This window comes from Zalophus californianus, chromosome 4, assembly GCF_009762305.2.
Source record: "Zalophus californianus isolate mZalCal1 chromosome 4, mZalCal1.pri.v2, whole genome shotgun sequence".
Lineage (NCBI taxonomy): Eukaryota > Metazoa > Chordata > Mammalia > Carnivora > Otariidae > Zalophus > Zalophus californianus.
The window spans coordinates 171,551,700-171,578,900 of record NC_045598.1 but is presented as its reverse complement, the minus strand read 5'-3'; the positions used below and the strand labels follow the sequence as shown (position 1 = coordinate 171,578,900).

Here is a 27,201-nt window from a genome sequence, read left to right as displayed (position 1 = left end):
CAGTCAGATGCTGGCCCATCTCTAGGCCATTTGAGGAACTTAATCATGGCTGGAAAAATGCTAAGTAAGATCTAAGAACTAACCCAAACGTGTTTAAAGGAGTCACAAGACCGGGACAGCTGGAGACGCTTTCTGACTCAAGGGCTGGGTAGAATGCCAGCAGGCAAAGGGCTGTGCTGTCTACTTCTGGATGAGGGAAGAGACCTATAAATCATGGAATAAGCCCTAGGAAGCCTCGAGTTGAACCCAGAAGCAGCTGTTGCTAAGGTACTGCTAAGCTCTAGAAGCAATTTTCTAAAATATACTGTTAACAAGGAAGTCTGAATTAGGTGATTTTATATTGAATTAGTATGATTTTACTCCTTGGATGAAAGGGACACTGAAATATACTACAGGGTTGTATGGATGTGGACCCAGGAGGAAGATTTTTTTTTAAAGAGCTCTGCTTTATTCTCGAATGAGTTAAATAAGCCTGGAATTAAGGACAGGTAAAGGAAGAACAGGGGTTGCCCTGACTTGCATTACCCCATCAATGTAGCTTCCTTCAGGGCACTTCTTTTAAATAGAACTCCTCTGAAACACAGAGCCTGGGCATTCAGTCCAAGCTGTCTGTTTAGCAAACCACCCATGTTGATACTCCTTAAATAAGGTCATCTTTCAAACTGAGAAGTGCATGGGCTTGGAACCAATCACATTTAGACGGTGGAATTCTGAAAAGCAATAGAGCCATTTTAGAGGAATCACTGAGCTTGTTAGGAAGTAGTTGCTGTGGTTTATAATCATAGTCATCTTTTACCCAGCAATTACTATGCGCCAGGTGCTACCCTAAGAATTTTAATATAGCAACTTTTTGAGGTAAGGAGTAACCTTACATGAGTTTTACATATGGGGAAACTGAGGCCTACAAGCTATTGAGTAAAGAAGCCATCCTGAAATCCAGGATATCTAGCCTGAGCCTTGCTTTAACCACTACACCGTGCTTCATGTGGCTACACCGCTTGAACCTTTTTACCCTAATGATATTCATTTCCAAGAATAAAATGTAAATCTCCTCTTGGGAATGCAAAGTTCCTTCTGCTTGGCCTCTGCTTGTTTGCACAGAGCAGGGTAAAGATGGGCTCTTACTAAAAACAGATGCAGCAGATCACAGCAGATGGCAGTTTTGTTTATAAAACAATTCTATAAAAGACGCTTACGATTAAATGAGATGCAAACCTAACCACTGAACTTTCACATTTTAAATCTTCTTTTAGAAATGGAACTTCATGTCTGGCTCCATTATTGCCCAAAGCTGTTCGGAGCAGCCTGGATCTCATCGGTAGAAATAGGGTTCCCTGCATCTCATTGTGTTCCCACCTTATAAAACTGTGTCTAGACAGTGAGTCAAATGCTATCTGTGGTAGGGGGCTGGGTAGATTTGGTGCTGCCATTTTAATTCCAACCTATTGAAGACTAATATTTTTATAAAATACAGTAAAACAAAATTTCTGGAAAAAATAATCATGTCCTTGGATGTTGCAGGATTGTCAAATCGCTATAAATGTTTCTAAAAGCTTAATCTTAGTATCTGAACTTATCTTGTAGGAGACAGAGCCACACACTGAGTATACGTGTTTTGGAACATTTCTTGCAAATCAGAATTCAGGTCATGGTTATGGATGTTGACATCTCTGCTCTAGAAAAGTCTGAAATCCTGATCAGCCTTTCACAAATAAAGAAGTGTGAGGCCTCCATACTCTGACAACAAATTCAGGGCAAAGTCATTGCCGGTCAAGGAGCTTTACTTTCTGCAAGTTCAAAAGCTCTTTTTTGGAAATATTTGGTAGATTTGATTAGGTTTAGCAAATATATGAATACTTCACTTACTCGACTGGAAAAGGAAATTGAATTCTCCTTGTTTTCCATATACTGAAGTTTTACTTTGTTTACTAATGTTACAGACGTATACGATGCTCTCATTTGATCATTTCCTCAAGCAAATCTGATCAGCTTTTATAGTTAAGGAAAATTTGGTAAGACGGTAAGAGGCATTTCTCTTATCTTGACACAACTTTCTCACTTTTATAATGTGCTTTAGCTCTCTGTCTCTCTCTGTCGCGCATTATTACTTAAAGATACTCATTTGGTGTTGGGAGTTCAAGGCCTTTGAATTTTGATACAGATTTGCAACTGCTTACCCTATTTTTGTTTTATAATCTAAATCTAGATGCACCCACTTTCGGTCTCTAATAATAATAATACACTTATGTAGAAGTAACATTTCCTAAACACTGAGATATAAATTCTCAGTTAATCCTCAGTTGGGTCCCTGAAAATATGCCTGTAAATTAAGTGTGTACAAATCCAATTCAAGTGGAATTCAGTAGAGGAGCTTGATATTTAAAATTCCACAGTACTTTCTTCGGTTTAGCAAAAACACTTCTGCACAGTAAATAATCACCACCAAATTTATCAATATTTTTCATTTTTATGAAGGGTTTGCTTAACTGGGGCCACATGTGTGTTTCAGACTTTTGGTCTTTTTTTTCCTTCATGTAGGTGTCCAAGTGTTTCAAAATAAACAGTGTGAAATGAAAGAAACTAGCAAAGGGACTATTATCTAGAGACAACCCAAAGTAAATATTATTACTTTACCTTGCATAACTTACAAGTACATGCATGAGATTAAATTGTTAGTCTTTCCAAATTGCAAGATAATTTAGCAAGAAGCTTAATATGTTTCTTGGAAAGAGTAGAAATAAAAAACAAAACTCTTACTCTGGGAAGTTTTTATGGGTCTCATTTTTAGGAACTAAATTAAAATATGGGACAGTAACAGGGAAAATGAAACATCCAAATTATGTCCCTAGTTACCATTGTTAAGTACAATTTTATTTTGAATTTTTCAATCGTGGGTCGTTTGAAATGTATGATCTGAGTGAATTTATAACTCAATTTAATTTGTTTAAGTGTCCATCAACCTCTAAAAGTACCCCAGACCAATTTCGTGGACCTTCTGGTTATTCACCGTGCACGTGACTTATTCCAAAGGGTATCACTGTGCTCTGTAACAAGTCCTCTATCAGCCTGAAATTAAATACTTTCCTGAGACAATTTTAGGCTCAAATAATTGTTTATGTAAGCACATAAATAAAAATAATTTTTCATCAAAGGCCTTTATACATAAGGAGGACGAACAAAGGATAATAATGTTATTCATTGAGCAATAATGAATTTGGAGATGTCTTTCCTAGAGTGTCTCAAAATAATGCAGCAGGGGGCAAGAAATACAAGTAATGAGGTTAAAGAAGGCATAGTCCATGACTAAAAAGAAAAATTTCCTTTAGATGCAAACTGGAGTTATCTGGTCTGATAGGAAGTACGTCCAGGAAACAATGTTCAGGTTCTTGAATAAAAGGAATGATATGGTGTAAATTAAGAAAACACGGGAAGACCATGACTCAAAGTGTACCCAGGTTTCTAATAAAGAAAAACAAATTAGATGAAACAAAGAAAACTCAGCATATAAAAATCCAAATCTCCTTAGGGAAATAGTCAGATTTAAGAATAAGTTAGAAATGACTATAAAACTGCTGAAAATGAGTTGATGTCAGTGAAAAACATAACTATGTATTAATGGATGTTATCTTATTAGGAACACTTCAACTACATAAAGACAACCTTTCATGCATGCTTTGCATAGAAACTTTTAATCATATTCCCAAGGGCAAAGAAGTTTAGTATATGTGTATATATTAAAAGTCTATATGTTAGAAGTTTATATATGTGTGTGGTTGATCCTTGAACGACACAGGTATTAGGGCTGGTGAGCCCCTGCACAGTCCAAAATCCATGTATAACTTTTGACTCCCCTAAAACTTAACTACCAATAGCCTTCTGTTGACCATAAGCCCTACCGATTTGTGTAAAAAGTTGATTAACACATATTTTTGTATGTTGTATGTATTACATGGTATATTCTTACTATGAAGTCAGCTAGAAAAAAATGTTATGAGGAGAAAATACATACACAGGACATACATACATACACAGGACTGTGTATGAAGAGAAAATACATACACAGGACTGTATTGTATTTATCAAAAAAAAAATCCACATATAAGTGGACCTGTGCAATTCGAACCCATGTTGTTCGAGGGTCAACTGTATATACACACAGTGACGGTATGCAGTGGACGACGTATGACCCAACTTTGGTGCTCTAACGAATTGTCAGGGCAGCAGAAGCAGCATGGGAGACAAGGTTCAGAAACTTTCTCAATTTGAAGCAAGTCATATGTGGAGCTAGTTTTGGAGATAGAAAGGTCATCAAGAAACCAGTAGGGAAGTCTGCATGAACAGAAAACGTTAGTTTCTGGAGATGGTAGAGTCACCAAGAAATGAGCAGTCCAGCTTGCACAGATCTCTGGAGACAGCCTCACTAGCTCTGTTAGTCAGGGAACTGCATGGTTTCTAGGCAGTTGTACGTATACAGACCGTTCCTACCACTTCTTCCGCATGGTCCCCTTGAGCAGTCAGGTAGGTCACCCTGAACTGCTGCACGCTGCTGTCTGAAATGTCCCATTTTACCCGCAGGCTAGAAGTGGTTTCGTCATCTACAACCAGGTTTCTGATTCCCGTTCGGAAAACTGGAATAAGCACAACCAAGGATTAAAGAACTTTTAACCCATCATATCCCAAAATGAGCTCTAGAGACCGTCTGCGGACATGGCAACGAGTATCACTTAATATATCTCTCTAATGTAGAGTCATATGAAGAACAATTAAGCTCTGGTGGTTAATGGCGGGGTGGGGGTGGGCATCATATCTACGGGTAGCAGATAGAAATGAGTTTAAGAGATACTTACAAGGTGGACCATGGACCCCTCAAAACTATATATATATATATATATATATATATATATATGTATCAGTAAAGGGAACTGGGGAGAAGTCCTTGGGCAAGGGGAGCCTCCAGGGGAGCATGCCCACGAACACCTCCCACCAGTGCTCTGCTGGAGAAGCAAAAATGAGGGACCAGATGGGGTCAGCCTCAGTGTATGATCCAGCATCCAACATACAGCCTATTCATTTGGTCCCTCATTTCTATTTCAACACTCATCACTCAAAGCACACGTCTCTCACCATGGCTGCCTCTATCCATTCAGCCCATGTGGATATTATCCTTCCTCTGATATCTGTCCAAACCCCTTCAACCATGCTCTCTAACATACTCCTTCTCCTCTCCCGAGATGCTGGCTCCCTCCTTTATCCCATCTGACTTCATTTCACTCTGTCCATCTCCAGTGATTCTTTCTTCTCTTCATTCATCCATTCATGCAGCAAACATTCACTGAGTGTTTCCTTTATGTCAGACCGTGTTAGGCCTTTGAGATATACAGGGGTGAACACTTGACAAAAATAGTAAAAGTCACAGAGGAGGGAAGAGAGTGACATTTAGCAGGCAAAATTGGGGGAGGGTACCAGGTAGTGGGAATGAGAGGCAATGTCTCACCTTCAAGGCTAGGAGTTCTAGATGGCAGGAGGAAATGGGAGAGCTTGGAAAATATGGTTGAGTCCAAGAAGAAAAGCAGAAGGATCTTGGATGTCATGATAAAGAGATTTGGGGCACTGTGCTAAAGAAGGGCTCGATAAAGATTAACTGGACAATGAATGAATCAGTGAATGAATGAATGGGTGATGGAGAGCCACTGAGGGTTTTAGGTGGGAAAAAAGGCGGTATAATCAAACTTGTGTTTCACCTAGTTGACTCTGACAGCTAGTTGGAAGGTGTATCATAATGGGGGTGGGGGAGGCGGAAGTTACGTTGAAAGAGAAAATAGCTGAGGTGGGGAGCCCATTAGACCAGCCAGGTCTCGGTTACCCACAGAAATGCAAGGACACCATGATGTGAGTAATTCTCAACAGAGGGCAATAGAAGTCACTGTAATCAAGAGAAGGAATAGATTCCTGGGATGTGCTATGTGAACATTCTCTGAAAGACTAAATAGGAACCCAAAACAAAGATGGAACAGATAGAGATGTCACAGTGAAGTCCAAAGACTCATTGGCATTTAGGGCTAAGGGAAGTTTGAGAGGTTCTAAAAGGAATAAAATTTGAATTGGAAGTCCCCATTCCTAAATAATAATGTAAAATAAATAAAACTGGGACAACATAACTTCTGTTTAAATCAAACTTTTCTTCTGGGTAAATGGGGACAAATTCTATTTGTCCTTACCTGACGTCACAGGTCTGGTGGGGGCTATGGTCGTAGAAGGTTCGGTCCAAAAACTGTCAACTAAAAAAATATTCATTACTTTAAAATTCTGTAATGATCGTAACTACACATTTGTGTATAGCATTTTATAGTTTTCAAAGAAAATTTCACCTATATTATCTCACTTGTTTTTCCCAACCATCTTGACTCCGGTTGGAAGAAAGAAGAAATGAGCTGTAAATAAAGCAGATGTGATATCTATTCTTCTGATAAGGAAACTGAACCCCAAAGAAGTAATGTTTCTAATCACAGATACTAGCCTTCATATAAACATTTGAATTACACATATAACTTTGTGAAACCTCCTGTTACTGTGAAATGGGGCATAACCACGGTAATTAAAGGAAAATAAACAGTGCTGTAGATCACGCTGTGAAAGGGCAGCCAAACAAGACCACCAAGGAAGAGAATAAGCGCATTTTCTATGTCATGTATTCACCCTGGGCAACCAGCGCATTGGAGCAGTTGTGTGATTCTCCGCCCAGAGCCCCTCTTCAGGGTCAACACATTCATCACCAGCTTCTGGAATACTGGCTGCCAATGGCTCAGAGCTCTGGGAACTGCCTCCCCCTGAGGTCACAGACTCTGTTATGGGATGGCCCACCTCCAAATACTGGAGATGCAGGGATACAAAGACTCAGCCTCATTGACTCAGTTTGGGACAACTGCGGAGGGTCATCCCAGGTCCAGAACTCCTCACGGAATTAGCCAAAGGCTCAGTTTTAGCTTCTCCCTATGCTTCATCCTGCCATCCTTACTTCCTTACAGATGTATCTCCCCAACTACAGTCTTCAATTAACCTTCTGGATGCAATTTTCTGTCTCAGAATCTGATTCCAGGGAACCTCATCAAAGAAAATTTAATATGTGGTTAATACCTCATATTTAAAAAATGAAGGGATGAATGAATCAGTGAGTGCATTTTATACAAGATTCTTGGAACCAAGATTGACTTGGGAAATTCCAAAAGCTCTTGGACATGCTTGCCCTCAGCTTATTTGTTCACTCATTTATTCACTTATAAATTATTTTACCCATCCATCCATCCATTCAACAAGTATTTATTGCACAGTTAAAATATAACAAGCACTATGCTACTGCTGGGGACATAATGGTGAACAAGACAGATATGGTCTCTGCCTTTATGGTGATAGCCTAGGATTCTCATATGCTTCACATAGCAGTTTCATTAAAAAGGTGAGGACACATGAAGAACTCTGGGGGACATAGAGAAATTGAAGCCTCTGTAGGCAGGAATAAGGTGGATGGGCAGGCAACCAGTTGGGCGGGGGAGGGTATCAGAATGGATGGTGGCCACTGGTGAAGTCCCCTCAAACAGACCGACACTTACGTGTGGTCCCCACAGCGGTCACCACCTCACTCTCGCTCCCATCATCCAGTATGGCCAAGAGCGACACTTCATATTCAGTGCCGGGCTCCAGGCCTTCAATAACATGTGAGTCTTGGTCTTCTTTTAGGAGAACCTGAAAAGCATTTGGTGCTTAGTAACTGGGTTTACTGGAGTAGAAGTGAAAGTTAAGAAAAAATAATAAAAAGGAAAAAAAGTTATCCTCAGCATAAGCAAGAAACAACTAAGCAGAAAGAACTCCAGGGCCATTGAATTCAATTTTAAATTCAAAGCAGAGACCTAATTCCTTTCCATTCCCTCAACAAACAAGCTATTAATATTGCAAAAGTACCAGTTGAAGTTTTTTTTTTGTTCAATGTCGTTTATGAAAGTCAAAGGACCTGAAAATATATTGTATATATGATGAAGGCCCTAGCCAAAAAATGCCATTTTAATCTTAGAAAAATCATATGATTTGACATTTATAAAACTCCATGCCAGGCAAAATATTAATTACTTCTGGGATTCTCAATCTCTTCTAAAGTGAAGACCAACTCAAATGTGCAGTGGGTATTCACTTCCAGAGAAAATGCTCCAGATTACTTTTCAGTCTGTTTCAGACAACTCACTTCTTCAGTCTTCCCACCATATACTGGAATCCACATCAACTTGTGCTGCCCTTCATCAGCCGAAAGGGGATGCCAGGTCACTCTGAAACTATCTGTCGTCACCTCATCAATTTCCAAGTATTGCTGGGCTGGAACCTCCTCTGTGAGCCAAGGAAGGAGACTTTGTCAGAGAATGGAGAAGGCAAAGAAGCCAAACTCACATAGCTCCCAGGGCTGTGGGAAGAAGGCTCTCTGAGGAACCCCTGGCTTTAGGAAAGCACATGGAAGCTGAGAAAGCCATGCCCATCAGCGCAGTGGGACCTCAAGTTTCTGCAGCCAGCATTTACCCACAGTATAAATCAGGAAGACCATGGACACAGCACAGTTTTTAAAGTCTTCCAGTAATTTCCAGAACTCTTAGATTCTCTATTTGGCTCTTTTCACGAACTATAAAAAGTAAGAGTGTCCTATTCATTAGTTTACTAAGATACTATTTTCTCATTATGTTGAGGAAATTAACAAATTGGTGTCCTCGAGGTCTGGGAAATGTCCCTCTTAGTTTTATTTGCTTTTGTGCTTAAATCATCCCCTTGTAATAGGTTAAAGAACCTGACATCCTTTTAATCTTGTATATATGGGTGCCATCGGAAGTGAAAAATGATTCATCAGACCTTCCACAGTTTCATACTTCAGGGATGTACAAGAGCCCAACATCCAACTGTGTCAGCCATTCTCAGTCGTTGATTTTTATTACTTGAAATTAGAGATTTTATTACTTATTTTTTAAAAGATTTTATTTATTTATTTGAGAGAGAGACAGAACACAAGCAGGGGGAGGAGCCAAGGGAGAGGGAGAAGAAGACTCCCCACTGAGCAGGGAGCCCGACATGGGGCTTGATCCCGGGACTCCAAGATCATGGACTCAGGGATCATGACCTCAGCCGAAGGTAGACGTTTAACCCACTGAGCCACCTAGGCACCCTGAAATTAGAGATTTTAAAACTCTTTCACAGGACACCAGGAGAATCCCAACTGGAGTTAGCCCTCAGGAGGTTTTGTGGAATTACTGAACTTTTTTCTGTGAACATTGTTTCTCAATGGAGCATATTTCTGATCTCTCCAAAATAGCTCCTCCTGTCCTCAGTATAGCACTCAATTGTTTTCCCAAGCAAAGCAATGTTAAGTTCAGAAAGCAAACAATAGAATTTTTGCCACCAAGAGGCGAAAACTTTTTGTGTTTATTGACTACAGAATATATATAGAAAAGGAAAATCATGCAGTCATGCCTTATGTTATTTTAGTAATTAAAAGATTCCATATTGTTGTATTAATATTTCAGGCTACATGAGTACATTATTGGCTAAAGATTGATGTTTTAGGTTACATAGTATGAAACTGTCATTCTTGCAGGTCAAAAAATTGTTGGGTGTCAGCAATTTTGGAAGTTCAACTTAACATACATGCATATGAAAACAGAAGAAAGCTGTGAAATTTTTAGGCCCATAGAACAAAAGAAATGGTGTAAGATTAGGAATAGAAGAGTTCACACATTTACTTAACTGGGACCTTTTGAATTTAGATGATCTTTCCTCTCTTTCCTTTGCTTTGATAGAAAATAATTAAGCAGTACACATTCTAGTCACCTAATTGTTCAGTTGTTAATGCAACGTAGGGGCGCCTGGGTGGCTCAGTCGGTTAACCGCCCAACTCCTGGTTTTGGTTCAGGTCATGATCTCAGGGTCATGAGATGGAGCCCCGTCTTGGGCTCCGTGCTCAGTGGGGAACCTGCTTGAGATTCTCTCTCTCCCTCTTCCCCTGCCCCTCCCCCACACACATGAGCACGTGTGCTCTCTCTCTCTCTCTCTCTCTCTCAAATAAATCTTTAAAAATAATAATAATACAACACAAACAAAGATCAAAATGTAATCTCTTCAAAATCATAGTTGAGGAAGCTGCTCCAGCTTCTGGTTTCTATATAGTTACTCTTGGAAACTTCCAAACCGTAATAAGGCTTACCTGTTGTAAAAATTCCAGTCAGAGGCTCCGACTGCCCCTCATCATAGATAGAGATAATGGCCACAGTGTACTCCGTGAGCGGCGTCAAGCCCTTCAGAGGGAAGGTAGTAACAGGATCGACTTCAACCTGCAAAACAGAGAAGTCGGACCAGCTACATCCGATACTCTCCAGACACAGGAAACAGAAGGCATTTTCTTATTGTCTGTAGTTTACTGGGCCTGGCAGCAAAGCTATAAAGACTTCAAAAATATTACTGAATTCTAGAACCAGTCAGCTTCTGTATTATACAATTCTAATCTTCACCTTTATAGGCACTTAATAATAAGACGCTGAGGAATGGAAGAAATGAACCTATTTACCTGATAGCAGACTCTGTCAAAAAAAGATACCATTTAAAATGTTTTCAAGAGGTATTTAGAGCAATATCAATAAGATCCATTATTTACAATACTATCAATGACTAAACATGATAGCACCTGAGGTTAAGGGGAAGGTGACTAAGCTTACTATATGGATTTGCTCACGGCAGTCAATGTGACCTTTACCAAAATATAAAATGTGTCACTGTCCTACTTAAAACTTTCCTTGGCTATCTCTGTTGCCTTCCAAATCAAAATCAAGCATCCTGCGATGACCTCTTGGTCTTGCATAATCTGGAGCAGTGCTCCTTTTTCTTGCCATAATCTGAATCACCCACTGGACTCCAACCACACTGACCTCTCAAGTCCATGTCTTTCCCACCTCAGGGCCTTTGCACATGCAATTCACGCTTTTTGGGATCCTAGCTCTTTTCAGAACTAGACCTTTGCCATCTCTCAGGATTGTGCTTAACTTTTACCTCCTGACAGGGGGTTTCTCTTGTCACCTACCTCAGTAGGGCTATCCCCTAACACTGCCCTTGTTTGTTTCCTCCCAGCACCAAACACAGCCTGTGATTATTTTATATATTTATTTTCTCCTGTGTAGAGGGTAAGCCCCTCCAGAACAGGACCTTGTTTAGCTTCTTCAGTACTGCATGTTGAATTATATTTGTTTTTGAGTGAATAGAGGAGGCATCAGAGATCATTTTTAAGAGAGATAATAAAGGGCTCATTAGAACTCAGAGCAATCCAGAAACCATATACATCGCTAAGAAATCAACTGCAGGTCAAAAAAGAGAGTGTGAGTCTTGGGGGAAGGAGCTTCCACTTTCATCCTTTTGAAACCCTTAGCCACTCTGCTAAAGAGGGCCAACCAACCTCAGCCACCCCAGCTGAGATACCAGACACAGAAGTGAAGTCATCTTGGAAGTTCTGGCTCAGTCAAGCTCCCTCATGAATGCAAGGGTCACCTCAGCTGACACCACATGGATCAGCAGAGCCAAGCTGTCCTTGCTGAGCTCTGCCCAGGTTGCATAATCATGGATTATTATTTTAAGCCAGGGTATTAGTTACAGGAGTGAACTGAAAATATCAATTATCTTCTTCTGAATCTGGGCCTGATAATATTATAGGTCATTCTTAGCATTTAATGTTTACTTTGGTTTAGGTATTGTCTGTATGCTTCCTGTGTATTAGTTCCTTTAACCAGTAGTCCACAACCTTGTAGAGTAGCTAATTATTACCCTTAATTTGAAGATGGTGAAACTGAGACTCTGAAAAATTAAGGAACTTGCCCAATGGAAAACCAGCTAGTACCCAGTGCGTCAACACAAGTATTTTACAGGACTCAAAATCCTATGCACAGTATGGCTTCATTAAACTCACAGAAAAGACAAATCCGTATTTTAAATAGGAGTTCAAGACATGTTCTTCTAAATGATATTTACATATTGCCTCTGTTGTTTTGGATTATAATAGCTGGGTTTACTGAGCACTTACAACATGTCAAGGACTTCACATTCATTGTCATGTTTAGCCCCCTCTTCCCCCCACCAAACCCTAAGTATTTATAATAGGTATTTTACAAAGAAGGAATGGGAGGCCCAAAGACCTAAACTAATTTCCAGGACATAAATCTATTAGCTGGAATGGGTAGTTATGCCTTGACTTCTAAGTCCCAAATCTGTGACAAATAGGCATTTCATGAAGATATCAAACATACACAAAGCAGTTAAAAATCAAACTTTCTTTGGTACACCAAGAGACAAAAAGGGAAAAAGTGTGTATATACACACACAGTTTTCCCCTTTTATATATGTGTGTGTGTGTATATATATATATATATATACACATATACATATGTATATAAGTATATATCTTTTCAGCATACATGTTGAAACATACATATATATATATATATCTGTTGAAAAGATCTCTTTTATTTATTAAAGCACTATTTGCCTTTGAACAGACCATATTTTATGCATTAACTACTGATTATTTTATTCCATCAAATGAAAACTTTAAGGTGTCATCTATTTTTATTAGTTATATTATGTTTTAGACTGAGTTCTGGAACTGATTTTGTTGGTAGTACTTTCAAGATGTAGGAGAAGAATTTGAGAAAATGATAACAAATGACCATGATCTCATGGTTATATAACTATTTTTGAAAAATTTTCAAACAGTCTGGACTAAAAGCTTAATTTCAGTCTAATTCTGGGATGGATAAAGAGTCCTTGATGAGGAACAAGGGACTGGGCTCCGCTCTGGGCTCTCTTATTGAGTCATAGCTGTCGGGAACTGGACTTGCGTCTGAGTCTAAAAACTGGCCTTTCATTTATAAAACTCAAATGGCAGCACTTTAGTTTTCCATCCTGCTTGCACATTTCCCCAAATCCTCTCCCAGCACATGCTCTCTGAGATGGCCCTGTCCTCAGCTGACAAGCCATGTTTTCTCTAAGGGTTGCATGAGGGGCTTTCTGTAAACTCTCAGAACAGTGGCCGGTTCAAGGTAAGCACTCTACACAGGTTAGCTGCCATCACCACCATCACCATTGACATTTGGGTGCCCTGTTTCGTTTTTCTTCCTTGGTCTCCAAGCAGTTGGAGAGAAGGATAATACAGAAAAGACAAAAGGGAGAAAGAGGAAGTGAAGGAGGGAAGATGGGAGGAACAGGAAGTAAATCAGAGAAATATAAATTGAGTCAAAAGCAAAAGCTTATGATCAATGGCAGGTTACATAACTAAGTAGATTTTGGTTGGGACATTTTAAAGTTCATTCCAAAATGTTTTGGAAGGTTCCTAAAAACCCAACTGTAGTATTGCCTATAAATAAAAGCTTAATTAACACAAGTTAAAGCAAAATATAGTAGGAATACTCACCCTTAAAATCATATATTCCCAAATTAGGCAAAGTAATGTTACACTTAAACAAAAGACATTTGTCTAGCAACATTCAGTCTCAATGGCATGGTTAAGAATTAAGAAATAAGAACACACACACACACACCAGTCAAATTGGAAATGCTACAAAGCCACATATTGTTTATGTATTTTACTCAAATAAAATTTTCTCAGATTTTCATTCGTAGACCATTTTCTCATGTTTTAAATTCAGCTTTACCAAATATAGTTTTCTAATTTCCCAGCACAATACAAATTAGAAATAGCAAGTGCCAAAGGCATCTCCAAGATTGAAAAACACTACAAAAAAACACATGTAGTTCTCAACAAATATATTAGTCTGGGGTCATTCTTTATAATGGCAAATAACCTAAAATACCATAAAAGGCCACAACAGCTATAATTTTTTTTAATGGATGTTAAGTACATTTCTTGTGCTGATCATTTCACAATATATACAAATACCAAATATTAGCAAATGTGCAGTATTGTGCTTTCATTATCCAATGTCCCGTGTGAGGGGGCATTCTGCAAAATACTGCTTGGATTTAATTGTAGGAAACAGTTTGTTTCTGCAAATGAAAACAGTTTCTTCATCTGGTCAGAAAATAGAAATGATGTAATTCAACATATTTCCCTCTTGGTCTTAACTTCTTGGATCAAGTTGAGGAAAAATAATAATAACTTTGCTATCTATCCTGTTAAAATATATTCCCAAGGAAGGAATTTGTGGAGAAATTATTATTTGTGAAGAAGTTATTAGTGACTGAGTATAAGTAAGATACTGTATCTTCATGAGTTCTAGTAAGTTCTGCCATTTTAAAGTATCTTCCTACACAAAACTTGAATTACTCAGTTTTGTATTTAACTCATCTAACTAGCATCTTTCAGATGGTAGTTTACTCAAAAGGAGAGAGATAAAGTGGATTACACTGACATTAATTCTAGTTTACAACATCTAGGAAGATACCTACTTCCCTACCTCCTTGCACTGGGGCAGACTATATATTCCAAAGATGGCCACATCTCCCATCCCGCCTGCCTCTCACCATTGGTGGGACCTGTATTCCTCCTCATGTTGAATCCACGTGGGGACTTGTGATATCTCCTACCAGTGGCGTGTGGTGGAGGTGGTATTCTGTGACTTCTCTGAGTAACTAAAGGTGACACAGCTTTCACCTAGTGCTCTCTCCCTCTCTTTCTCTTTGTCTCTTTGGATACATGTTTGGGTACTCCTGAGCCAGCATGTAACAAGTCTAGCTCCCCTAAAACTGCCATGCTGGAGGGATCATGTAAAGAGTCTAGTTAAAGACACGGAGAGCTACTCTGGCTCCCAGCTGATCCAGTCTTCCCAGACCAGGCACCAGACATTTGAATGAAAAGCTGTTGTGATGACATCAGCACCAGCCAGTATCTGGCAATGATCTCATGAGTGACCCCAAGCCAAAAATATAGATCCAAGTAGTTGACGCACTAATTCCTGGCAGAAACTGTGAGAGAAAATAAACAATTTGTATTGTTTTAAGCCACTACAGCTTTGGGAATGATCGGTTATGCAGCCATAAAAAGCTAACATACACCCACCAAAAAAAAAAAAAAAATAGACATTGTGATCCACAGCTTACCTCATTAATTTCAGTGCCATCTGCGTTGTTATATACAATTCGATAACCACTGATCTTTCTTGACGTTGGGTCCCAGGCTAACCGAGCACTGTTAGAGCCAACATTGGAGATTCTCAGGTTTCTTGGTGGACTTAAAGGCACTTTGCAGTAAGTGGAATAGAAAATTATTAAAATGTTAAATAACATACACCTAAAAAAGCCAAAAAAAAAAACCCACCCCAGCATCTTTGATTTCTAAACGACACATATATGAAAAATTTTACCCAGATAATAACTTACAACAAAGAAAACGAACAAATTAACAAAGAAAAAATCTTTCCTTGTAAGGAATGAATAGTATTAATAAGTTACACGTGCTTAGAAATAAATAAGATTTAGGTACATTTTCTGTGTCTGTTTTTTCCAATCAATGCTATTATTACAGCCTGCTATAAATAAGAAACCTAATGGATCAAAAACCACGGCACCTGAAATTAAATCTTAGCTATTTCATTCAACTGTCATTCGATGCTGGCAAAGTCACTCTGCTGGTTCTCTCCACAATTTCCCACCTGTAGAGCGAGGTTGATGGCCTCTGTCCTCTCTACTTGGGGATCTACTAGGCATTTTCAACTTAACCTGTCCCAAACCGAACTACCGACTCCTGCCACCTTTTCCAATCTTCTCTCTCAATCTCTCCCTCTGAACAAATGGAAACTCCATCCTTCCTATTGCTCAGGCCAAAAACCCTTGAGTCATCTAACATTCAGGTTTCTGAACATAGGTCACCTTCCCACTGCGGCCCTCCAGGATCATCGTCCGTAAAATAATGCTTCCACCCCAATCAACCCCAATTCCCGTCCCTGGTTTATTTCTTATATTGTGATTTTATTGATCTACTGTCTCTCTCCCTCCATATATTGTAACTTCAGAGGATTAGGGATTAATTTTGTTCCCGGCTTTATCCCCAGTGTAGCAAGTTCTCAATATATGTATTTGTTGACTCCATGAGTAGGAGGCCTGCCCTGGATAAATCCCACTGGCTTTGTGGGAAGGTGTAAAAATGAACTCTTTGCAGTTGCTTTAAAATTATATGAAGAAGCATTGGTATTTCTGCAGATTCCTATCAACTCCATAGTTTTCTGTATTTCTTCAAGGGCCCTCTCCTGATTCAACAGATTAAAATTTGTCAATAATTTTTGAGAGTTTTATGAGCTTTTACAGGCTTATAGAACAACCAACTATTAAGGTTTATCACATGCTCTACGAGTCTGAGATGCTCTGGAACAGATCATTATAACTCATGTCTCTCATTAAACCCTTACAGTAGCCTGCAAGGAGATTATAATATCCCCATTATATAGGTCATAAAACTGAGGTAACTTGGCCAAGGTCACAGTTAGTAGGAAGAGAAGAGCAGTTAGAGTTAAAACCCAGGCAATCGATCAATCGATTCGCGAGCCTGTGATAGAGTGCTGATAGAGCCAGCAAACACCTGGAAGAGAAAAAATAATAGTTGTCAGCCATCGCCACAAAGTACGATGCTTCCTCACCCAATTAGTGAAAAGTGAAAATTGGTGAAAAGACCAATTCTTTTCACTCATTCAATACATATTGACTATTTGGCCATAAAGAGCCTATAGAGTTTAGTGACTCTCTTAATACATCAGGGGCTAGAGAGAAAGTATAGGAGAGAGAAAAGCAATATAATTATTTTAAGTGTTGTGTACGCTTTGCTCCAAATTTTTCTGGAGTTCAGTTAAATTTAGCAGTTGGGTGGAACAATGTCTAGTTTCCTTACTGCATAAATATGCCAGTCCTAGGAACAGGAACCCACAGACATCATTTTGGGGGGGGCCATCCCCCTCCTTTTTTAATCAACTGGTATATTTCCTGCCACTAAATAAAATACACATTTTCTTAAGTTACAGTTAGCTCCTAAAGGTTTCAACCAAAGCCAGTATTCCCAGTTTAGAATCCCAACATGTATTTGGGCTTTTATTCCAGTATTTCCTCTGAATGACTGAGCTGCTCACATGTGGTTTCTTGGCCTGTGACAGGATCGCTGGCCTCTTCTCCGAACATGGCATAAACTGTAACTGTGTACTCTGTATTGGGCATCAACCCACTCAATTCAATATCTGTGTGGGTGTCTCCAATTTTCATCTGAAAAAAGAACACACGTTATCAGATCGTTAGCCAATGTGTACCATTCATGTTGATCAGTGTGGCTGAGTAAAGGTGAGACTTCGTAGGGTAAGATTTTGTGTCCTCACAACCCCTTATTCAAACGCTTCAGTCATAATTTTTCATTGTCTGGTGTCATTTTATATTAGGAACAGGTGCCATGGAACCATGCAAAACTGAACGTACCCATGTGTGCTGTTTTAGGATAACGCTTTACATCTGGACAAGTTGTAATCTCAGCCAGAATAACAGCCTCACAAATTCAGTCCTCAGAAGAGTGTGGGTGGAACTGAGTCAGAAATGTTGTCTAGAAAGAGTATAAGCTCTAGGTCAGCAAGCTGGGGACAGAGCCAAATGGGCATCTCTCATCACTGGCTAATTCAAACCAGTCCCTTGGCTGGGTGCCCATTCTTCACTTCAAGCCTGACTGAGCTGGACCAGTTTTGTTGCCCCATTCAAAAAAGGGGCCCATGCACTTGGATTGCAAGTTCTTTCCAGGTTGCAGAAGAGATCAATCCACCTTGACATCCAAAGTGGCAATTTGCTTTTTGATTCCGGGATGACTTTTCTGACCCTTGGAGTCAAATAAACTAGCCAACATTCTTAGTTGTGTGACAACTGCCTGACAGCATGGTTTTATTTTTGTTTTGGAAGGAAGAAAAACATCTCCAGAGTCAGTCTCCAATCACCCAAGTGCCAATGTTATTGTCAAATTAGAAATTTTAATTCTGAAATATTTCCACATATATAAAATAAATGTAGAGAAATGAATGGGATTCACCCTGTTGCACCCACCACTCAGATTTAATAAATATTAACATTTTGTCATATTGGCTTCTGATCTTATTTTTTTAATTTAATTTTATTACGTTATGTTAATCACCGTACATTACATCATTAGTTTTTGATGTAGTGTTCCATGATTCATTGTTTGCGTATAACACCCAGTGCTCCGTGCAGAACGTGCCCTCTTGAATACCCATCATCAGGCTAACCCATCCCCCCACACCCTACCCCACTAGAACCCTCAGTTTGTTTCTCAGAGTCCATAGTCTCTCATGGTTCGTCTCCCCCTCCGATTCCCCCCTTCATTTTTCCCTTCCTACTATCTTCTTTTTTTTTTTGACATATAATGTATTATTTGTTTCAGAGGTACAGGTCTGTGATTCAACAGTCCTACACAATTCACAGCACTCACCATAGCACATACCCTCCCAATGTCTTCCGATTTTATTTTTAAAAGAGCTAACATATTCAGATAAAACAGAAATTCTTTCTCATTCTTTCTGTTCCCTATCTCTACCCTCTGGTTGAGGTGTACCTTACTAATCCAGTTATTTACTTCTACTATGTATATATCTGTAAATAACATACAGTTCTGTATGTTTAACAATGTACATAAAGGGAATCATAACAACATAATTTTTTGCAACTTTTTTTTCTGTCAATATTCTGTTTCAAGGTTTATCCATGTTGATGGGCAGGGACAGAGATGACATTATTAATTCCTTTATGGTATTCTTTTGTGTAAATATTCTGCTATTTTCCATCCCTCTATTGATGAACATGTCAATCGTTTGCAACATTGTGTTTTGAACAAATGCTTGTATCCCAAAAAGCCTTGCAGGAGGTTTCCTTATGATATATTCCTTAAAAGGTTATACATATCTTCAACTTGATGGTATCTTTCAAATTATTCTCCAAGGCAGCTGTACCAATTTACATACCAATTTACATGAATAATTCTGTTTCCCATATGCTCACTAATATGCAGTTATTACTAAACTTTAAAAAGTGCTAATCTACTGGGTGTGAACTGGTGTTACTTTCTTTCTTATTTTTCTCCTTCTTGGTGAAGCTGATCATCTTTCTAGCTTCATTTTTTTAAGTGTCCCTTCTGCCAAAATAATTCAGATCAACATTAAATCCAAATGAACTAAAGCTTTCTAAACCTTAGGTGAAAACAAAACAAACAAACAAAAACACATCACCAATGCTCTGTTCCTGACACTCAGATTCACCATATTTTTGGCCCTAAACATTTATGTCACCAGAAGCAATGTTAAAGACAATGTTTAGACAATAGTAAAGATCTGAGTTCTGAACTCCCTTTTGACCACCCTATCTGCCTAGTCAAACACTCCCAAGTGTTACAGATATTTCCTCATCATTCCTTGAATATCTGTATTATAGTAATCATTCCTTACAAATTAAAAACAAAGCCTAAAATAAATCATTTGAAAGTCAAAGATTCATCATTTCAAATGGAATAAATGCAAAAAAATCCATGCTAATACATTTTTCTACTTCTCAAATTAGGAAAAAAACTTTCTAAGTCAGTGTACATACGTGGAAACAACCATCTGTGAACTGCATACATCAATATAAATTATAACAAATTTCTCTAGAATCATTGGCTAATACTTAGCATAAGCCTTTGCATGCCCTTTGGAAAAGATAAACTCCATCTCTAGGAATTTATCCTAAGGAAATAATCTGACAACCTTGCAAAGTTATATGTTAAGAATGATCACAAAAGCATATTTATTCAACACATTATCGAAATGCCCAATAACACGTAATTTATTAAACATGTCCTGATGCAAAACAACAATGTAATACTATAGCACCATTTAAAACAACCATATAAAATATTAGTTAATGGTATGAAAAGATATTCACAATAAACAAAATAAAAACAGGAGACTACAAAACCATACCCATTTGCTGTGTTTAAAAAAATGCATTAAAAAGGACTTAAGTAAATATTAACAATAGCTCTTTCTAGGTGGGGGGATTACAAGTGATTTTCCCCTTTAATGTGAATTTTCTAAATTTTATACATTTAACTTTTAGAATTAAAAAAAAGCCATTTTCAGGAAGTCAAAGATTCTAGGACTCTAGTAGGCAGCAGGTGGTTACCTCTTTTTCATCCCCAGCCAGACCCTCCGTGAGAGGAGCATAGAGGATCAGGTATCCTGATGCTCCAGGCACTGCATTCCATTTTGCCCTCAGACTGTTCTCAGTTACATCATATAGTTCAAGATCAGAAACCATGGGTAAAGCAACTGCAAGAGATATTTTTATTAATGTTCAGCCATTTATCAGTATGCTTGCCTATTTCAAAGTATCTAGGTGTTACTATCTACTAAGTAAACACAGTCTACTTTTCAAATAATATTCATCCTTAAATATGTTCACACAGTTATGCCAACCCCTCCCAGGAGGGCAAACATAGTGAATGTTTAAAAGCGGGAACAACAACTTCTAGTTTCTTATATCCCACTACAGTGATGGGCATGTTTCTCTGGGAGCCAGTCAAGAGCAAGGAGACTATTCTGACCACTGTTTTATGGCCCTTGCCAAGCGTCTGCCATGAGGCAGCTTGACTAAATGACTAAACACAGTCATTGTGTCACTTAGTAAATGACAGAATGCGTGGCTGGGTGGGAACAAATATGTGAATGAATATATACCCATCCACGCAGAGACAAATGAGGAGACATGAATGAGTCGGTAGTTAAATTAGTTCATAATACATATTCACTAAATACTTGCTTATTAAGTGAATACATATATTTTGTGTCCTTCACCACCAAGATTGCTCTCTCCTTATCAAAGCAGAGGTCTATAATATCCCTCTGAATATGCAGCACTTACAAACTGCAACTACAACATGGACCCATATCGCATAGAGCACCACAACCATTGCCTAGGAATTGGATTCAGGGTGGCCATCAATACAACCTGAGCAGAATTCCAACTTAAGAAAGGCCACCTAAGCAATGCTGTACAAGGTCAGACGTGGAGTAGAATTCAATACATACGTGTGGTTTCGGTTCCCCGTAAGCCTTCACTGGCCGTGTGAGCATATATTGCGAAGACTGCTATCTGATATTCAGTTAAAGACATTAAGCCTTTCAACACCGTGGAAGACACACTTCCATCCACCACCACCTAATTAAAGAACAGTTCGAGGAATGAGAGTATGGAATATCTGACATGCAGAATTGAAACCAAAGAGCAAAATATCTCTAGCAAGAACACATCATTCAATATTTTCTTATTTGTGCCACATCGTCTTTTCCACTGAGGCAGTCAATGCTCCTTGAATTCCTCTGGGAATTGATGTACCTTTTATGAAATATGTCCAAAAGTCCCTTATTAAGTTATATCTGATGGAGAGTGTCTTTCCCAGGCTAATTGTTATCTTAACCACCTCCACTTAAAATTGACATGTGACATTTTTCCATGGAGTTTCAGGAAGCATTTAACAGACTTATTAGTCATGAAAAAGATAGAAGTATTGGAAGCACTCTGACTTCTTTTTCAGTCCAGATGATTTAAATCTGCCTGATCTACTTCTTGAACACTTAAAAAAAATTAAAAATCTTGCCATAATATGGAAGAATACTGTGAAACATGCTGAGGTCAACCAAAGTTTAGAACAACAAAAGGTTTGCATTTCAAAAAAAAAAAAAAAAAAAGAGGGGAGATTTCATCACATTTTAACATATTCCCTGTGATTGCTGTGTCAAAGGTAGGAAATGGGAAAAAAATCCAATCAATCATCTCTCAATATGCGTTCTCTCCTGTGATGGCCAAACCATGAAAAAGGCCAGCCACAGATGCTTTATTATGGCTTCTCAGTTGCACTAATCTCCACCAATGTCCTGGAAATCCCAAACCTTGGAGGACTATATGACCACATAATTTGGAACACACAATCTTCAGTAAGGTAGACAATTCAGACCACTCCCAAAGTAGAAAGACTACATGAATAGCAAAAAGGGGTTCTGGCCATATAATGAACTACTGATTCCTTCTGCTTTAGAACTTAATAATTTTAAAAAGGAAAAAAGTCAAAATAAGTTGTGTTAGAAATGAACACATGACTCATTCTGAGGGTTATTGCATAGAGATGGGAGGAGAAAGTATGAATGCCATAACCTGAGAGATGGGAGAACAAAGTAGACACTTGGAAATATATTTCAGTCCAACGAATTTTAAATGTTTGTGACAGACTCCTTATCCATGCATTTCTGTCTTGTCCTCACTACCGTGAAAGACTTGAAAGAATGAAAATAATGGTTTGAAAATATCATCTCCTTATTACCTCCTCTGGTTTTCCACCCCTGGCAGGATAATACACGACTCTGTATTTTTCCACTTTTCCTGGGGCATGAGTCCAGTTAACCATAAAGCTTCTGGCAGTGACTTCAGAAGTAATCAGCTCTGTAGGCGGCCCAATGGTGGCAAGAGCTGAGGCTAAAGTATAGAAATACATTAAGTGAACCTCTTTCCCAAAATTACTTCTCATAAGCCTAGGAAACTCCATTAGTCAGAAATGACTATTGGCTTTGTGCTATCTCTAAGATTTCATCTCTAGACAAATTGATTCAATTATTCATTCCTACATTTGTTCACTGAAACATTTAAGTGCCTATTACATACCAACCACTATGTTAGGTTCTGAGGATACAAACTTTTAATAAGAGAGTCCTTGACTCCAAAAAACTTTCTTAAAGACATTGCTATAGAATAATTAAAAAAACAAAAACAGAAACACAACACTGATTGAGCACATGTGTATCTAAAGGTACTCTCCTGAGCTCTTTAGAAGTATTATCTTAAGGGAGCCTGGGTGGCTCAGTTGGTTAAGCGACTGCCTTCAGCTCAGGTCATGATCCTGGAGTCCCAGGATCGAGTCCCACATCGGGCTCCCTGCTCGGCGGGGAATCTGCTTCTCCCTCTGACCCTCTTCCCTCTCGTGCTCTCTATCTCTCATTCTCTCTCTCTCAAATAAATAAATAAAATCTTTAAAAAAAAAAAAGAAGTATTATCTTAATTCTCAGTAGTTACTACTATTGTTCCCATTTTGTAGGTGAGAAAACCAAGGCACAATGAAGTTAAATAACTTGACCAAGTCTCACACTTAGTATCAGAGCTGAGATTGATACTTGAGTTTTTGATATAAGAGCCTGTGTTTTTAAGCATCAGGGGGTATAGTCTCTTTACAGAAGACTTCAATTCAACAAATGGCCACTATCTAAAAGTAAAAAGAGGAGAAAAGACAACTAACATATACTGAATGCTCCCTATAAGCTAGACACTATGTAAGCACTTTGTGTAGGTATAAATGACTCTATAAAAGAGTTGGGACATGTAAAGTTCAAAGACCTTGAACTTCAGGATTTCTTATCCTTTAAAGACTTATCCAAAGCAAACTTAATAACCAACCATATTAATGAGAAAAAAAAAAAACATAGTTACTGAACGCTTAACTTATGGCCAGGGACTATATTATATGCTCTATCAACAACCACAGGTAGAGTTTTTTTGTGGGAAAAAAATTAGTCTCTAAAGTAGTCACATTAAAAGCTCAGAGAAACATATTCAAGAAACTACTGCTTGGCTGTCAAACCTAGTCCCAAGAGATCTGGTCCAGAGAAAAAGGAATGATGGAAGAGATGTAGCCAATTAGAATCAATCCACACCCTGGATACAATGAAGGCAGGAAATAAAACCAAATTCTCAAAGGAAGATCTGGATATTACCCTCTCCTCAGATCACATCCCTGTAAACCAGATATAAACTGCAGACCAATGATATCATGAGGGACGAAGGTTAAAAAAATACATGATGGTTATGCTTCCAGGAAGATAGAATTGATGTACTTTCCCCAATTACTGCTGCCAAGTACAACTAAAAATTCTGGAAACTATGTATTAAGACAAGCATAAGAAGACACTGAAAGAGAAGAAGTTATACGGGGGAGGAATTGCAGGACCTGAAGAATGATATAGTGGTGAATCCCCTGAGTTTTCCTTTCATCTCATATGTCCCAGACATGGAACTAAAGAATCCAGAATCTATTGATAAGATGACTGGACAGAAAAATTAGCAAGGATACAGAACTCAACAAGACCATCAACCAACGGGATCCAGTCAAACTTACAGAATATTGCACATGTCAATAGCAGAATACACATCCTTTTCAAGCACCCACAGGGCATGTATGTAGCAAGACAGACCATATCCTAGGCCAGAAAACAAACCTCAGAAAATTTAAAACAATAAAAATCACACAGAGTGTGTTCTCTAGTGACAGTGAAATCAAACTAGAAACCACTTGCAGAAAGGTAACAGAAAAACACCCAAATACTTTGAAATGATAAACAACCACTTCTAAATAATCAATGAGTCAAAGAGAACAGGTCAAAGAAGATCAAAAACTACTTTGAAATGAATAAAAATGAAAATACAACATATCAAAATTTGTAAGGCACAGCTAAAGCAGTACTGAGAAGGAAAATTATAGCATTTCAATAATTAGAGAAAGAGGAAACATTGCAAATCAGTAATCCAAGTTCTCATCTCAACAATCTGGAAAAGTATGAGCAAGATAAACTCAAAACCAGTAAAAGAAAGAAAATAAGAAAAATAAGAGCAATTGTTAGATCTTCTTGTTGGATAGACCCTTTAAGAATGATATAGTGTCCTTCTGTGTCTCTAATTACAGACTTTAGTTTAAAATCTAATCTGTCTGCTATAAGAATTGCTATCCCAGCTTTCTTTTGAGGTCCACCAGCATGGAAGATGGACCTCCATCCCTTCACTTTCAGTCTGGATGTATCTTTAGGTTCAAAATGAGTCTCTTGTAGGCAGCATATGGATGGGTCCTGCTTTTTATCCAATCTGCAACCCTGTGCCGTTTTATGGGAGCATTTAGGCCATTCACATTGAGAGTGATTATTGAAAGATATGAATTAACTGAGATGCCCTTCAACAGATGAATGGATAGAGAAGATGTGGTCCATATATACAATGGAATATTATTCAGCCATCAGAAAGGATGAATACCCAACTTGTACATCAACATGGATGGGACTGGAGGAGATTATGCTAAGTGAAATAAGTCAAGCAGAGAAAGTCAATTATCATATGGTTTCCCTTATTTGTGGAACATAAGGAACAGCATGGAGGACACTAGGAGAAGGAAGGGAAAAATGGGGAGTGGTGGGAATTGGAGGGGGAGATGAACCATGAGTTCATCTGAGAAACAAACTGAGGGTTTTGGAGGGGAGGAGAGTGGGGGGGATGGGTTAGCCCGGTGATGGGTATTAAGGAGGGCATGTACTGCATGGAACACTGGGTGTTATACGAAAACAATGGATTGTGGATCACCACATCAAAAACTAATGATGAATTGTATGGTGACTAACATAACATAATAAAATTAAAACTTAAAAAATAAAAAAAATAAAAAATAAAACTATCGGATCACTCTGGACACCACCTCATTTTTATTGTACACCAATGATACTTCAATTAAAAAAATTAATTAAATTAAAAAAATAAAAAATAAAAAAAACTGCTACCTCACAAAGAAAAAAAAAGAAAAAGAAGAGCAGAAATCAATGAAATTAAAAAGAGGAAAAATAAAGAAAATCAATGAAACCAAGAGCCAGTTCTTTGAAAAGGTTTTTTGTTTGTTTGTTTGTTTTGTTTTGTTTTGTTTTAAGAACAAACCTCTAGCAAGGCTGAGAAAGAAAAAAAAGAGAGAGAGAGAGAAGATAATAATTACCAATATCGGGGAAAAAAAACAGAGACTATCACTGCAGACCCTACAGACATCAAATGAATAATAAGGGAATAATACTATGAATAACTTTCCACACATATATTCTACAAATTCTATGGAATGAACCATTTCCATGAAAAGCAGAAAGTCTCATCCTAAGATGGGGAATAAGGCAAGGATGTTCACTCTCAACACTCTTATTCAACACAGGACAGGAAATTTTAGCCAGTGAAACAAGGCAAGAAAATAAACAGCACAGAGATCAAAAGCAAAGAAATAAAACTATCCCTTTTTGCAAAGGATATGATTTATCACCTCCACAGAAAAATCCCTGAAAATCTAGAGGAAAAAAAATCCTAGAATTAGCAAATTCAAATAAGAAGGTCATAGGACACAAAATAAACATACAAAAATATAATTGTATCCATATATACTCACAATGAACATGTGGACACCAAAATAAAAAATAAAATATAACTAAAATTCCCCAAAATAAAATTAAATACAGAGATGTAAACAGAACAAAACCTGTATAGAACTTGTATCCTGAAAACTACAAAATGCTGATGAAGAAATCAAAGGATATCTAAACCAATGGAGGAATTTACCATGTTCAAGGACTGGAAAAAATCCACACAGTAAGGATGTCAGTTCTCCCCATGTTAATATTTGATAATTGAGAATTGATTTAATGCAATTCCTAACAAAATCCCAACAAGATTTTTTGTAGAATAAAGCTTTCTCTAATATTTATATGGAAAGGTAAAGAAAGAAAAATAGAGAAAGCAATTTTCAAACAGAATAATCAAGTGGGAGAACTCGGTCCATCCAATCTCAAGACTTATATAGCTACAGGAAATCAAGCTTGTAGGATACTGGAAGAGGGTTAGACTCATAGACCCAACAGAACAGAACAGAGAATTCAGAAATAAACTCACACAAATTTGCCCAACTGATCCTTGACAAAGGTGCCAAGCAATTCAATGGCAGAAATAGAGCATTTTCAGGAAGTAGTGCTTGAGAATTATACGTTGATAGGCGAAAAACCCAAAAGCCTTGATCTAAACTTCCAATCTACAAAAATTTAACCTGGATCATGGACTTAAATGTAAAACATAAAACTTTTAGAATAAAAATACAAAAGAAAATTTTTAGCATTTATGGCCAAAGAGTAGTTACTTAAGACTAGATACCAAAAGCTATAACCATAAAATACAAAATTGATAAATTGGACCTAATCAAAATTTAAAACTTTTGTTCTGCAAAAGACCTTGTTAAAAGGATGAAAAAACAAGATACAGGTTGGGGGAAAATAGTAACAAACCACATAT

General features: G+C 38.0%; 1 protein-coding gene across 5 annotated transcripts in view; it reads right to left on the bottom strand.

The window, feature by feature from the left end:
- The window catches only part of COL14A1 (collagen type XIV alpha 1 chain), a 212,549-nt gene that overhangs the window by 116,700 nt on the left and 68,648 nt on the right, over positions 1-27,201 (bottom strand). For 4 of the 5 annotated variants that reach the window (XM_027624793.2, XM_027624808.2, XM_027624828.2 and 1 more), the window contains 10 exons: positions 22,403-22,554; positions 21,114-21,243; positions 20,209-20,354; positions 17,136-17,265; positions 15,121-15,260; positions 10,229-10,355; positions 8,234-8,373; positions 7,608-7,740; positions 6,219-6,278; positions 4,477-4,628 (listed from right to left, as the gene is read on the bottom strand). In XM_027624793.2, coding sequence (XP_027480594.1) covers positions 4,477-4,628; positions 6,219-6,278; positions 7,608-7,740; positions 8,234-8,373; positions 10,229-10,355; positions 15,121-15,260; positions 17,136-17,265; positions 20,209-20,354; positions 21,114-21,243; positions 22,403-22,554 — 1,310 coding nt within the window. The remainder of the gene's footprint in view (positions 1-4,476; positions 4,629-6,218; positions 6,279-7,607; positions 7,741-8,233; positions 8,374-10,228; positions 10,356-15,120; positions 15,261-17,135; positions 17,266-20,208; positions 20,355-21,113; positions 21,244-22,402; positions 22,555-27,201) is intronic. The other variant, XM_027624799.2, reaches the window with a different exon arrangement.